This window comes from Coregonus lavaretus (assembly GCF_964263955.1).
Source record: "Coregonus lavaretus genome assembly, chromosome: 15".
Taxonomy (NCBI): Eukaryota; Metazoa; Chordata; class Actinopteri; order Salmoniformes; family Salmonidae; genus Coregonus; species Coregonus lavaretus.
In genome coordinates this window covers 43,465,577-43,480,484 of record NC_140002.1, presented here as the reverse complement: position 1 = coordinate 43,480,484, position 14,908 = coordinate 43,465,577, and the positions used below count along the sequence as shown (strand labels likewise).

General features: G+C 45.8%; 1 protein-coding gene across 1 annotated transcript in view; it reads left to right on the top strand.

Annotated features, from left to right (window-relative positions):
• The window catches only part of dacha (dachshund a), a 76,361-nt gene that overhangs the window by 45,378 nt on the left and 16,075 nt on the right, over positions 1-14,908 (top strand). The window contains exons 4-7 of the mRNA XM_084178949.1: positions 2,473-2,625; positions 3,079-3,251; positions 4,864-4,999; positions 5,477-5,551. Of these exons, the coding sequence (XP_084035075.1) occupies positions 2,473-2,625; positions 3,079-3,251; positions 4,864-4,999; positions 5,477-5,551 (537 nt within the window). The remainder of the gene's footprint in view (positions 1-2,472; positions 2,626-3,078; positions 3,252-4,863; positions 5,000-5,476; positions 5,552-14,908) is intronic.

Here is a 14,908-nt window from a genome sequence, read left to right as displayed (position 1 = left end):
GTGTCCCTCATTTCCTAGTGTTTCCATCATTTTGGCTGTTACCTGTAGATCTTATCATGTCTGTTGTTTCTTTTTTCATAGAAGTTCAATTTCATAGGAGTTTAGAACTAGATAGTACCCAGAGAATGATATCTGACAGAAGGGAATATACCAGCAAAGACTGATAGAATAACACCATGTAGTATGTACAGACCATGACTATTGAAATGATTGTTGTTGGGTTTACTTTCTGTATTTGACATGGATATCTAGTTGAGAGTGCATACACAGTGAAACGCTGCTTTTCCTCAGGGCATAATTACTGATCCTGAGAATAAGGTGTCGCTGAGCCGTAATTTTCCTCTGCTGCTTTACTGTAACTGAATGTCCTTGGATCAGCCAGGCTTAATTGATTTCCCATGGAGAGAGTGAGGGGGGAGGGGGGGGGGGGAGAGAGAGAGAGATGGGGAAATGGAAAGGTAGAGATGGAGCGAACACGAGAGAGATATGAAAGAAAGATAGAGAGACAGATGCTAAGCTGGAGAGAAAGACAGAGGAGGTGTGAGACATGTCTTAGGTTTGGGCTAAGGGAGGGTAGTGTATGGGGTCTCAGGTCCAGTGTAGTGTAGTGTAGGTGCGGTGTAATTACACTGGGCTTTTTAAAGCATCCTGTTAACCAGCTCTGTCAGCGAGGGCTAAGGAGACGCACCCTGATGGACACATTCTCAAAGCATGACTGACGGACGGACAGGGCACAGAATCGCTGCCTTAATGGCATTTCTCTCTCCCCCTTTCTCTCTATCTTCCTCTCTTTCTCTCTCCCCCTTTCTCTCTATCTTCCTCTCTTTCTGTCTCTCTCTCTCTCTCTCTCTCTATCTTCCTCTCTCTCTCTCTCTCTCTCTCTCTCTCTCTCTCTCTCTCTCTCTCTCTCTCTCTCTCTCTCTCTCTCTCTCTCTCTCCCTCTCTCTCCACGTTGGCATGGTCTCTGGCTAATTACGCCTCTAGCCAACGTTGGGGGAGCCCTTGGACGCAGCCCAAATGGGCCATCAGCACCAGTGCTGGAGACTTTTGAACACCCCCGTCCTCTGATATACTGCACCAACGGGAACTTCAAGTCCGAGCCGAACTGCCACCGAAGTGGTCCGGTCACCAAGGTCAAACGGTTGAGTTATTGGACCTCCAATAAGAGTTAGAGGCTGCCGCTGCATTAGGAGGAAGAGGTCCCAGTAGACCTGGACTGAGGGATAGGCCACGGCTCTCCTGAGACCTGGCTCTCCTCTGTGCCCTTCAGGCCCCATTCTCTCCAAAGCCTGGAACGGAGGAGATTTGAAGACATTCCTCACTAAGCCTTTATTTGGTCTTTCAGTGCTCTCGTCTTTTGTTTCAAAGGTCTCATCCTTTCCAGGATTACTGGCGTCTTATAACTCCGCCAGTGCCGCTTAAGAATATTGAATAACACTTAGATTAAGTATATACATGATGAAACCGTTCATAACGACACTGTGATAGTTTCTCTACTTGTTTTCATCCATCCTCCCAGACATATCCCCCTCTCCATCCTTTTGTTTCATCCCCATGCTTTTACACACACATACTATACATTCGAATACACACTACACTCCAAATATCAATTTGTGCCTTTCACGGTCATAGACAATAACACGCTCGTGCTCAAACTTACTCGCAGGCTTAAACAATACCCTCTCTCACACAGTGTCCCAAATACACATTCTCTTCTGAGGGACTCTGGCCTCAGGTGTTGGACTCAGCCATTAGTTGAGCTGATTGTTTTTTTTCTCTCATTCAAATGGGTCCCCACTGAAAAGCGGGAGATTCTACAGAGGAAGAATTTAATTCGCATTATTATTAAAATAATCACTCACTGCAATCTGTTGCAAAAATACCATCTGTTATTTCACTCGGAGGACTTCAGTTGCTTATTAAGCCGAATTATACAATGATTTCGATTCCTCTTGTTTTGCTTCCCCCCCCCCTCCCCTAATTCTACTTAAGTCTTTTTATGGTTCCTCACAACTGGGCCTCCATTACATTTCATTTTATTGATTTATTTATGTATATGAGACACTCAGCCGTGAATAGCATTGACTGGAACGGGTTAACCCTTTAAAGGCCTAAAGCTGGGATTTGACAGGAAATAGGTGATTTCCTGTGCCACGTTCTGCCTCGTTCTAATGGATGGCCTGCCTGCCTGTAGTGTTTACTGTAATAACGCCCAACACCGTGTGTATCACTGCAGGTATGCTCTCCTCTGTCACATAGTACCATATCTCAGGTGTAACCGAGCCGGAATGTGGATCTCACAGGGATCTACAGTTATCTATTTACATAGTCTTCACAAGGCAGGGCTGTGCTAGGCTTTCCCAGGCCACCCTAGTCTCATGCCATTGGGATGTGTGCTGCTGAGCTGTTGTGTAGTTGGACTCCTCCACTCACCTCCCTCCCGCCCCATGTCTCCCCTGTATGTGTCCCCAGGTGGCAGCGAGTCCTCCTGGGACAAAGAGAAGCTCCAGTCTCCCCCCTCCTCCGGTGCTGCCCATGGCCTCGGTCACGCAGGCCTGTCAGGGCAGCACGGTCTGTCCAGCTCCCACCTCAGCTCCCTGCAGCAGAACCACCTACTGGCCAACCGTGAGTCAGACACATACACACATCCTCCCTCCTTCCCCTTTCTCCACACATCTCCCTCAGTCTGTCACCAACTCTGTATGGTCGTCTGTCTGTGCTATGGTTTAAGTGATACAAACGTATCTAATAAAGTGTAATAGTGTACTGTGTAGGAAAAGGTTAAATATCCATCCATCTCTCTCTCTCTCTCTCTCTCTCTCTCTCTCTCTCGCTCTCGCTCTCGCTCTCTCGCTCTCGCTCTCGCTCTCGCTCTCGCTCTCTCGCTCTCTCGCTCTCTCTCTCATCTCTCTCGCTCTCTCTTTCTCTCTCCCCCTCTCTCTCTCTCTCTCGCTCTCTCCCTTCCCCCCTCTCTCTCTCCCCTCCCTCTCTCTCTCTCCTCGCTCTCGCTCTCTCGCTCTCTCTCTCTCTCTTTCTCTCTATTCCTTCATCTCTCTCTCTCTCTCTCTCTCTCTGCAGGACTGGACCTTCCATTCATGATGATGCCCCACCCCCTGCTGCCCGTCAGCCTGCCGCCTGCCTCTGTTGCCATGGCAATGAACCAGATGAACCACCTGAACACCATCGCAAACATGGCCGCTGCAGCTCAGATGCACAGCCCCTTGTCCAGAGCAGGAGCGTCTGTCATCAAGGTAAGACGAAAGACACACACACACACACATATGCACACACACACACACACATGTTCACAGTTCATACCATCCATCTGTGAATGTATTCCAACACTGCTCACTACACCACTAGTGATATTAGAACCGTATGTACAGAAGTGAGAGACATTCATCCCATTTAAAATGCATGTTAGGCTGTGAGTACCATATCAGCACTGTTGACGCGGTGTAGAATTCAGCTCTAGAGGCTAGTAATGAGTAGAATTCCACATTGGAAAGTATGTTAATATCGACATAAGAAATAATAGGGCTTTTATGACATTAGTATTCAAATCTCATGGATGTATTTAGGGATCTGTAGATATGGTGGAGTATACTGAGTAGATTCTTCCTTCAGTCTCCCCACATGAGGCCAGAACAGAGAGGATGGGTACGTGTCCTACACAGGGGGTTGGCAGACTGCTACGGGAATGTGTGTGTGTGTATCGCTGAGACTCACGGCTCGTGTCAGAGACAGCCAGGGGCTTACAGAACAGGCAGGGGATATATCACACACACAAATACACACAGATAGACAGACACACAACCACACAAAAATCTGTTACGTTCAATTAATGCCTTTACTAGCCATACTTTCATTTCCTGTTGTTATATTCCAGCATCAGGTTGATCAATTGACATAATTCCTTTCTACATAAATGTATATTTGTTTTTAATCAGACACTCACACATATACACCATTCATACACAGACAAAGTTTCCACTAATTTAACATGCCTGATTTTTTTTCACCTGCTTTTTGCTATAACTGAAAGGGGTAAGGGGAAAAACATGGCAAATTAAAAGCCAACTAAAGACCAAGTCATGATTCCTCCATTTTCACAGACCCTGTAACCAAAATACAGGTATCGGGTCTGTGTGAATGGTTCTCTGCTTTTTTGCAGGTAGATCCATTGTTTAAAACCTCCCTAATTTGAAATGCAAACAGCCTCCCATGGTTTAACAACACTAACCCACAATTCCCAATTTGCCAGTTATCCACTGATATGTATAAAAGGGGTCTACCTGCAAGAAAGTGGTCAATTAGGAGCTGTTTGAAAGGGAAACATTGCCTTATATTTTTTACAGGTGATATGCCACATCTTCTGTCTGAAATGGGTAATACTGTTTAGCTCACCCATCCAGACAGCACCCTTTCCCTAGTGACCTGCTCCAGACAGGCATGCATGTTGGGGTGTATTTTCAGTGTCCTGCACACAAAGTGAGAGGAGGGGTGTGTTTTTGGCGAGGTGGCGAGGGCAGAGGGCCCCGTCATACCGTAGATCTGCTCTATTTAAATAGTGCCACCCGGTTCGCAGATGGCAGAGGGAGAGAGCAGCGTCTGGTGCTGTTTACTTTCCCAGCATCCCCTTCACCCCAGCCTGTTTGCCTTACCCTACCTATATAGATATCAGAGAGGAGAGGAGAGGGCTTAATCTCCCTGTCTGACGTTAGGAGTTTTAGGGATGAGAGGCCAGCAGATGTGAGGTGGCCACAGGTGTTTTAGCTAGCTAAGTGTGTGTGTTTATAAATGTGTGTGTGTGGCTCTGCTGAATTAACTTTTTACCAGTCTGACCCTCGGTCTCTGTGGCAGGAGTGTGTCCAGGACAGCCCCTCTCCGGTGCCCTCCATGGAGGAAGGTCCTCGCCCGGGCTCCCAGCCCTCCTCACACCCCAGCAGCAGTGCCTCCAGCTCCCCAGCCCCGCACCAACATACCCCCGACCGCCTGGGTGAGACACAAGCACCTTTTTCTTTCTCTGTCTCTGTCTCTCTGAGTCTGTCTGTGTCTCTCTCTATGTCTCTGTCTCTCTGTGTCTGTGTCTCTCTCTATGTCTCTCTCTCTGTGTCTGTCTGTGTGTCTCTCTATGTCTCTGTCTCTCTGTGTCTGTCTGTGTCTCTCTCTATGTCTCTGTGTCTGTCTGTGTCTCTCTCTATGTCTCTGTCTCTCTGAGTCTGTCTGTGTCTCTCTCTATGTCTCTGTCTCTCTGAGTCTGTCTGTGTCTCTCTCTATGTCTCTGTCTCTCTGAGTCTCCGTGTCTGTCTCTTTCTCTCTCTTTCTCTCCCTGTTCTCTCTCTCCTCTCTCTCCCACCTTGTCTCTGGACAGTTGTTTGTAAATAAATAATCGGCATAAACAGACAAAGAAGGACACCTGCACACATCTGCATATAAACATGTGTTATACACTGACTTGTGTGTGTTCCTTTAGTGATGAATCCTGTTGATGGAGACCTTGGGGAAAGAGAGGCTGGGATCAACATGAAAAAGATGTTAAAAGAGAAAGGTATGTGTTGGTTTGTTTATATGTATGTGTGTTTGTTTGAGAGAGAGAAAAGAGATTATCTACTTTAGGAAAATGTATTTGTTAAGGAGTGTAGAAACATATAACAGAGCCAGGTTTGATAAAGCGCTTCCAGTTATCGTGGTTAGTGTCCCCACTACAAAGCCCCTGAATGTGATAGTCGGGTGAGAAATGAGGCTCTAAGTCAACATAGAGAGAATCAATGAGAGCTATCTGGACAACACAACCCAGCGTCACTGAGACTTATTTGGGTCAGAATGACGGGCACACTCAGCCGGTGGCAGCGCGCGGAGCGGCATGGGAACATCACAGACAAGGGTTAAATAGTGCCCAGAGGCAGCGCCCACCGCCATGGTTACCGTAGCCACAGCACAGCCAAGTAAAGATGTGTCTCCCTGGCGAACCATTAATCTGAATCACAGCGTTTTACTAGTAGCCCCCCGACTCCCCGACTCCTTTCTTATGCAACAAGTTCCTATTATTAGGGAGCGCGGTGCAGGAACCCCCAAGCATCCATCACTGTCATGGAGAATTAGGCTGGAGGGAGGCCCAGGTAGGAACCTTCGAGTGGGGCTCACTAACGGGGGGAGAGTGGGTCTCCTGTGAGTTCAGAATAAAAGAGGCCTGTGTGTGTGCGCGTGTGTGTGTGTGTGTGTGTGTGTGTGTACGTGTGTGTGTGTGTGTGTGCAGGGCCGGCACCATAACCGGCATAAGCCGTCGCTACTAGGGGGCCCGACAACTTATTATTTTTTTTTATTTTTTTTGGGGGGGGACTCAGTCGGGTTCTCAACTTACTGTTGAGAGTTAGAATAGTAGAATACACAAGGTGCAATTTGGTTGTGCATCAGCAGTTTTTCTCTTGTTACGTCAGTCATTGACAGTCCCTCAATTAGGAATTTTTTTTTTGATTGGTAAATTAGTCTAGCCACTATCAAATGTGTAGAATTGCAGGAAATTAGCTTTAAAATGGCAAAAATGTCCCTCCACCCTATGGCAAGATATGTAGAATTGCAGGAAATTAGCTGTACAACTGCACATTTTTATCTCCGCCCCATGGCAAAATGAGTACAATATCATGAAATGTGTTATAAAATTGCAGAAACTTCTCTCCGCCCCATGGCAAAATGTGTAGAATTGCGGCAAACAGTATTCTCTGTGGCCCATGGTAAAAGGTGAAGATGTTTTTTATCTCTGCCATCAAGAGGGGGGCCACTAAAAGGTTTTGCCCGTGAAACAACATTTTGCTTAGGCCCCCAAAAGGCTAGGGCCGGCCCTGTGTCTGTGTGTGTGTGCAGGAACTGTGGTTTCTGTGTGTACAGTGAGGGAAAAAAGTATTTGATCCCCTGCTGATTTTGTACGTTTGCCCACTGACAAAGAAATGATCAGTCTATAATTTTAATGGTAGGTTTATTTGAACAGTGAGAGACAGAATAACAAACAAAAAATCTGTCAAAAATGTTATGAATTGATTTGCATTTTAATGAGGGAAATAAGTATTTGACCCCTCTGCAAAACATGACTTAGTACTTGGTGGCAAAACCCTTTTTGGCAATCACTGAGGTCAGACGTTTCTTGTAGTTGGCCACCAGGTTTGCACAGGGATTTTGTCCCACTCCTCTTTGCAGATCTTCTCCAAGTCATTAAGGTTTTCGAGGCTGACGTTTGGCAACTCAAACCTTCAGCTCCCTCCACAGATTTTCTATGGGATTAAGGTCTGGAGACTGGCTAGGCCACTCCAGGACCTTAATGTGTTTCTTCTTGAGCCACTCCTTTGTTGCCTTGGTCATGTGTTTTGTCATGCTGGAATACCCATCCACGACCCATTTTCAATGCCCTGGCTGAGGGAAGGAGGTTCTCACCCAAGATTTGATGGTTCATGGCCCCGCCATCGTAATAATAATAAATAATAATAATAATAATGCCATTTAGCAGATGCTTTTATCCAAAGCGACTTACAGTCATGCGTGCATACATTTTTTGTGTATGGGTGGTCCCGGGGATCGAACCCACTACCTTGGCGTTACAAGCGCCGTGCTCTACCAGCTGAGCTACAGAGGACCACGTCCCTTTGATACGGTGAAGTTGTCCTGTCCCCTTAGCAGAATAACACCCCCAAAGCATAATGTTTCCACCTCCATGTTTGACGGTGGGGATTGTGTGCTTGGGGTCATAGGCAGCATTCCTCCTCCTCCAAACACGGCGAGTTTAGTTGATGCCAAAGAGCTCCATTTTGGTCTCATCTGACCACAACACTTTCACCCAGTTCTCCTCTGAATCATTCAGATGTTCATTGGCAAACTTCAGATGGGCATGTATATGTGCTTTCTTGAGCAGGGGGACCTTGCGGGCGCTGCAGGATTTCAGTCGTTCACGGCGTAGTGTGTTACCAATTGTTTTCTTGGTAACTATGGTCCCAGCTGCCTTGAGATCATTGACAAGATCCTCCCGTGTAGTTCTGGGCTGATTCCTCACCGTTCTCATGATCATTGCAACTCCACGAGGTGAGATCTTGCATGGAGCCCCAGGCCGAGGAAGATTGACAGTTATTTTGTGTTTCTTCCATTTGCGAATAATCGCACCAACTGTTGTCACCTTCTCACCAAGCTGCTTGGCGATGGTCTTGTAGCCCATTCCAGCCTTGTGTAGGTCTACAATCTTGTCCCTGACATCCTTGGAGAGCTCTTTGGTCTTGGCCATGGTGGAGAGTTTGGAATCTAATTGATTGATTGCTTCTGTGGACAGGTGTCTTTTATACACGTAACAAGCTGAGATTAGGAGCACTCCCTTTAAGAGTGTGCTCCTAATCTAAACTCGTTACCTGTATAAAATACACCTGGGAGCCAGAAATCTTTCTGATTGAGAGGGGGTCACATACTTATTTCCCTCATTAAAATGCAAATCAATTTATAACATATTTGACATGCGTTTTTCTGTCTCTCACTGTTCAAATAAACCTACCATTAAAATTATAGACTGATAATTTCTTTGTCAGTGGGCAAACATACTAAATCAGCAGGGGATCAAATACTTTTTTCCCTCACTGTATGTTTGATACAAGCACGATGTGTGTAAATACATGTAGCAAAGACATCCCCCTGAGAGCCTTCCTAGGAGATTAGCTCATGTTCTGTATTTAGTCATAATAATACTAATACTACAATGAATGAACACACAGCCACTTCATAGCAGCGAGACCATGATCTCCTGATCATTGAGAAAGCATCTATCCCAGCTGCATCAGTAACAGAGGCCACCTTCACAAGCACATCCAGGGAAGCTCATTATGGAAATGTACACCCCTTCTTCGTCTCATTGGAACGAGTCTCTATCAACGTCACGGACGGTCCGTCTTAATTAATCACTTAATTAGGGCCTTAATTGAACATCTACGAAGCGTTTATTTATGAGGTTCGGTGCAAAGCGCTGGTGGCCAGGGTGTGTGTCTGTCAGTGGCCCGACGCGCACACACACACACATATACACACACACACACACACACACACACACACACACAAACACACAAACTGTGTATCCCATGGGCCAACACAGGGTGTGTCAGCATGTTTTAGTGTGTGACTGTGTGAGTGAGTGGGTGTTTACACGTTCGCATGGGTGTTTGTTTGTGTGTTGACGTGTACGTGGGCATGGTGACCGTTTTTCCGCTCCTCAGGTATGTTTGTGCCTGCTGCTGTATTATGGGTAAGGGAACCGGCAGATGGTAAGATCTAATGCACAGCACACACTACCACGATGAGACAGAGCAAAGATGCCTCCAGGCACTTTTAAAGAGATTCAATGTGCACCTGGCCTGTGACCATATTTTATTAATGTGTCTGGAACATAATCCACCCCAAACACCCCCACCCTCCTCCTCCTCCTCCTGCTCCTCCTTCCGCTGTTATTGTTTGGTAGAGAGCCGGCCTGTGATTTTCCAAAGGGAGAAGAGAAATAAGGCGGTTGAAAATAAATAGGGACTTGTAATAGCAGTCAATATAGGTCAGTGACAGACACAGGGTCTCCGGGATTAGGCAGGGAGTCTCTCTCTCTCTTCCCCTCTCTCTTTATCTCTCTTTATCTCTCTTTATCTCTCTTTATCTCTCTTTATCTCTCTCTCTCTCTCTCTCTCTCTCTCTCTCTCTCTCTCTCTCTCTCTCTCTCTCTCTCTCTCTCTCTTTATCTCTCTCTTTATCTCTCTCTTTATCTCTGTCTCTGTCTCTCTCGCTCTCTCTCTCTCTCTCTCTCTCTCTCTCTCTCTCTCTCTTTATCTCTCTCTCTCTCTTTTTATCTCTGTCTATCTCTCTCTCTCTCTCTCTCTCTCTCTCTCTCTCTCTCTCTCTTCCCCCATCTCTTTATCTCTCTATCTCTCTCTCTCTCTCTTCCCCCATCTCTTTATCTCTCTCTCTCTCTCTCTCTCTCTCTCTCTCTCTCTCTCTCTCTCTCTCTCTCTCTCTCTCTCTCTCTCTCTCTCTATGTCTCTCCTCTCTCGCTCTCTCTTTGTGTGGAGACATTCAAGCACACTCCCTCGCAAATTGTCTTTGTCTTTTAATAGAACCCATATGTGCTTTCATGCACAAACTGTGTATTCAGGTCTTAGACTGATACTTACCCATCAAGCACACTGACCGGCACTCTTTCTTTATATCACAGATAGCTAATGTTACACACTCAGGCATGCACAGTCCTAATACCCATCTTTATATACGGTCAGGTCCAAAATTATTGGCACCCTTGATTAAGATGCATAAAATAAATAAAAATACTGAGTTATGTTGTAGGTAAAAAAAAAAAAAAACTACTATATTATTTTATACTAATACATTTGAAAATAATAAAGGGATTTTGTTTAACAAGTAATAAAAGCAAATATCAAAAAGATAGGGGTCAAAATGATTGTCACCCCTGTTTTCAATATCTTTTAATGCCTCCCCTTGCGAGGATAACGGCACTGAGCCTTTTTCTAAAATGTTTTATGAGATTGAGAACACATTGGGAGGGATCTTAGACCTTGATATCCTTCGTCTGCTCTGATGGACTGCCCTCCTCAATTAAAACCACAGGGATTCAATGGGGTTCAAGTCCGGAGACTGAGATGGCCATTGCAAAATGTTGATCTTGTGGTCAGTTTAAATCTTTATGGATTTTGATGTGTGCTTGAGGTTTGTGTCTTGCTGGAAGATCCATTTGCGGCAAAGTTTCAGCCTCCTGGCAGAGGCAACGAGGTATTTGACAAAAAGGTCCTGGTACTTGGTAAAGTTCATGATGCCGTTGACCTTAACAAGGGCCCAGGACCAGTGGAAGCATAAACACACATTTACATTAGTCATTTAGCAGACGCTCTTATCCAGAGCGACTTACAGTTAGTGCATTCATCTTAAGATAGCTAGGTGGGACAACCACATATCACAGGCATAGAAAATACATGTGTCTTCAATAACGTTACTATCAGTAAAGTCAGAGCTAGTAAGGGAGAAAAAAAAAGTCACACAAACAAAGAAATACTTCACATATCCCAGTGAAGCCCACCAATGGTTTAGTGACCTACAGTAGATATCCCCCCCCCCACCCAGGGCAGAGCAGAGCATCATGGGCAGGCAGTCGGATAATGGGGCAGACAGCAGCATCTATGGTGGACTGGTGGAAGGCTCCATCCCTGAAGGAATGTGAGCTAACTGTTCTATATGACCTGGCTCCCCCTCTGGCTAATGCTGAGCTGAGCTTCATCAAACTAAGGCCAAGTTTAGTCCAAGCTCAGCCTTACATTGACTTAAGGATTCAGTCGGTCTCCTCTCATACTTTTCTCAATAGCCGCTATAACCAGCAGCATCCTGATTCCTGACACTTCCACACAACAGCCTTAAAGCTTATTACGTTTCATATTCTCTCTTTCCCCTTTCGTCCCGCTTGACCAAAGGCAATAGAGCCTTGTGAAGAGAGGGCTCCAATCTTTGAATAATGTTTGCATGGTGTGGGTTGTTGTGGCGGGAAGGGGACGGGTTGGGGCACCCATGCTAGACTGAGTCTGTATGATAAACAATGTGACACGGCGGTACATGGTGATGAATGGCCCAGCCTCCGGCACGGAGCACCTTTTTTCGGTGGGAGTCCATGGAGTGAACCCCCTCTCTCCAGCTCCATAAATCACTGGCTTTGCTGGTCAGTAGAGTGAGAGCCGGAGAACGGAGAAGAAGCAGTGGCGGACGGGTTTGCTGGGGGCAAGGTCTCTCCCCACCCCTCTCCTTCCCTCTCTCGCTCTCTCTCTCTCACTCTCTCTTCCGCCAGCACCAGGAGCGAAGGAGAGAGGAAGAGGAGGAATTACTCTAATGTTACTGCTGATTCTCTTTGATGTGAGGCATTTGAGAGTGCCCTCCATTCAGTCCCTAGCCCAGGTAGTGCTCTGTATTCCCATCCTGAACAAGTTTTACATTTCCATACAAAAAAAGATTCTCAACATATTTGCAAAGTGAACATTATTGGACAATTACCTTGAAGCTGCAACATTCACATAGATTAACTTTCACACTTGTATTATTTAGCCCTCTTTTCATCCTTTCTATAATACTCACACCCTTTCTTTCTTTTCTTCTTTGTGTTGGGATATTTTTCTCTGGCAAAGGTGAAACAATTTCCCCTTGTGAGTAGGGCCGGGACGATACCAGTATCGCGATATCTTTTCTTCCATAGCAAAAAATGAAAACAAGAAGCATACCAAACTCTTTGGTCCTTTAAAAACCTGCTGTATGTAAAATATAGTGAGCTATAGCTTGGAAAAGAAATGCATGTCACTCAGTTCATCCGCTTTGTGTTTTGTTTCCTTGCCACGACAGTAACGAGTATCGCTATACTGCTATCGTCCCGGTCCTACTTGTGGTCCCCATTTTGTCTTTGTTCTTTTCATATCATGTTGTCATTCTCCTAGAACGTTTTAGTACACATAGACGACGATCTTATACTTTACATGTATACTTTATTATAGAAAGAAGGAACAATGGTGTAGTAGATACTTAGAAGTTACATTTATCCAGAGGAAAATCATAGTATTACTGTAGTCCTTCTGAATGACAAATATCACTTATGGAAGTGGGGTCTCAGTCAAGAGGAATGTCTGGCATGAGGAAAGGTAAGTGTTCACTTATCAATCCAGCGCCCCACTCTAGATCTGTTTTCATCTGGCACGTCCAAGGAAACGGCTCAGGATGTACGTCCCTGTGTGTGAATGTACAGGAAGCATCAGGGTCCAGATGGGATCTGAGATCAGGCAGGTTCAGACTCTGTGTTTATACCCACCTGTGCATCAGATTAAACACCCTGCTCAAGGACACACAGCCGTGTCCCACCTGGGAGGAGTGGAAACTGAGGCCTCATCGTCACCCGTCCACTTCCTGTCCCTCTTAGCAGAGCTGCACTGAGGCGTAGCTGGATGACGTGTGTTTTGTGTTAGTCCAGGCTGAATGGGCCGTAGAGTGAAGGCCTCAGTAGAAAGCACAGTGGACTCAGGACCGCTGCGCTGCAGCCAGTTTTCCACAAGGCAGATATGAGGCATCTGGTTACAATCAATGTTTCCCTCCGCCATTATGAAATTAGCTGTGCGGAAATGATTTGAAATGGCCTGTAATGATTTCTGATAGAAATGTGCAGCATTGTTTCGCTCTTTGAGATAAGCGAACCGGTAAATCAGTCAAAACAAATGCAAAGAGCCCCTTCACTGGGGGAGGAAAAATAAAAAAAAATCATTTTTGTTCCAAGCCAGGAGTCTGTACTTTAACTGCGTCGGCTTGGCTGCGTTTCAGAACTGATAGCTTCTTAACTTCTTGGCGACAGATGTGGTTATTCTTTGCGAACGCAAAGGATGAATAAATAAATATGCGTCAGAAGCTCACACTGCCTTTTTTTTAAAGAGCTCCGTCCTCTTATCTTGTTGGGGCCTATTTGTTTATGTGGAAACACTTCCCTGTAATGTGCAGAAGGGACCATCCGCACAGGCGGCTTTGAAGGCCCTTTTGGATCATTAGGCTGATTGCGGTTCTAAGTGAGTTTGTGATGGTTTAATTAAACCCCAGCTTTAAGCTGTGGGCCTCTTCAGTCTTCAGTAGCCAGTTAGTTAATGTATACACACACACGCAACTTATCTGCTTCTCTGTCTCAAGATGGATACATAAATAAGTACTGTGCTGTGCCTCCAGACCACAGACGTTTGTGTTTGTGGATAGCAGAGTGAGCCATTACAATCGCTGGTTAATTTAGGGCAAGGTTGTTAGCGATTGAAAGTCACCCGACTCACCAGCACTCTTGGCTGAGTGGCTGGGTAATAAATTATCCCACTCGTTCCTGTCAGAGGGGGGGGGGGGGGGGGTGGTGGGGGGAGGGGACAGACAGGTGGTGGTTCTGCTCTGGTTCTGGGGGTAGATAGGTGGGTGGGTACCCACTCAGACTGAACCTGTTACTGTTACCTGGGATGTGTTCTCTCTCTGTGTCCAAGTGAGGCATCCGGGCAGGAAGGTAGAGTTGGCAGTGTTAGTGTCAAGGCAGAATGCTGTTATTCCTACTCCCACACACGTGGTGCATCCCAGCCAGGGGACCATGGTGCTGCCTCCCACTCCCTAGGCCTAGGCCACTGCTGCTTGGACACATACACACTAACTGCAGAGGGTTTGGTTAGAGGCCAAACACCTTTATGATATGAAAATTGAAGTCTGAAATTGAAGTTGAAAGGATTTTTGTGCTGGATATATAATCAATGCACATTTCCAACCTCTAGGAATAAACTGTTAGTGATGGTTTGTATAGTCTCTCTCTCTCTCTCTCTCTCTCTCTCTCTCTCTCTCTCTCTCTCTCTCTCTCTCTCTACCTCTACCTCTCTCTCTCTACCTCTCTCTCTCTCTACCTCTCTCTCCCTCTACCTCTCTCTCTCTACCTCTCTCTCTCTCTCTCCCTCTACCTCTCTCTCTCTCTCTCTCTCTCTCTCTCTCTCTCTCTCTCTCTCTCTCTCTCTCTCTCTCTCTCTCTCTCTCTCTCTCTCTGTCTGTCTGTCTGTTCTTCATCTCTCCTGGTCCAGAGAAGTGTTGACCCAGTATCTCTCTCACTTAATATTCCTCATATCACTACTCAAAGGCTAATTGGGGGAAGAGATACCTCATTAAGGTTCATTTCATCTATGAATATTAATTAGCTGGAGGTTGGCGCATTAAGCAAGAAAACACACAGAGCCTCTCATCCCTTTGAACATGTTTAGTTATATATTTACCTGCACACTTCCTGTTTATATTTGTCCAACTAAATAGCTGTCTCCCCTTTTATTTCATCAGACACAAGTTTTGAAGTGGGAATTCCCACATGAGTTCT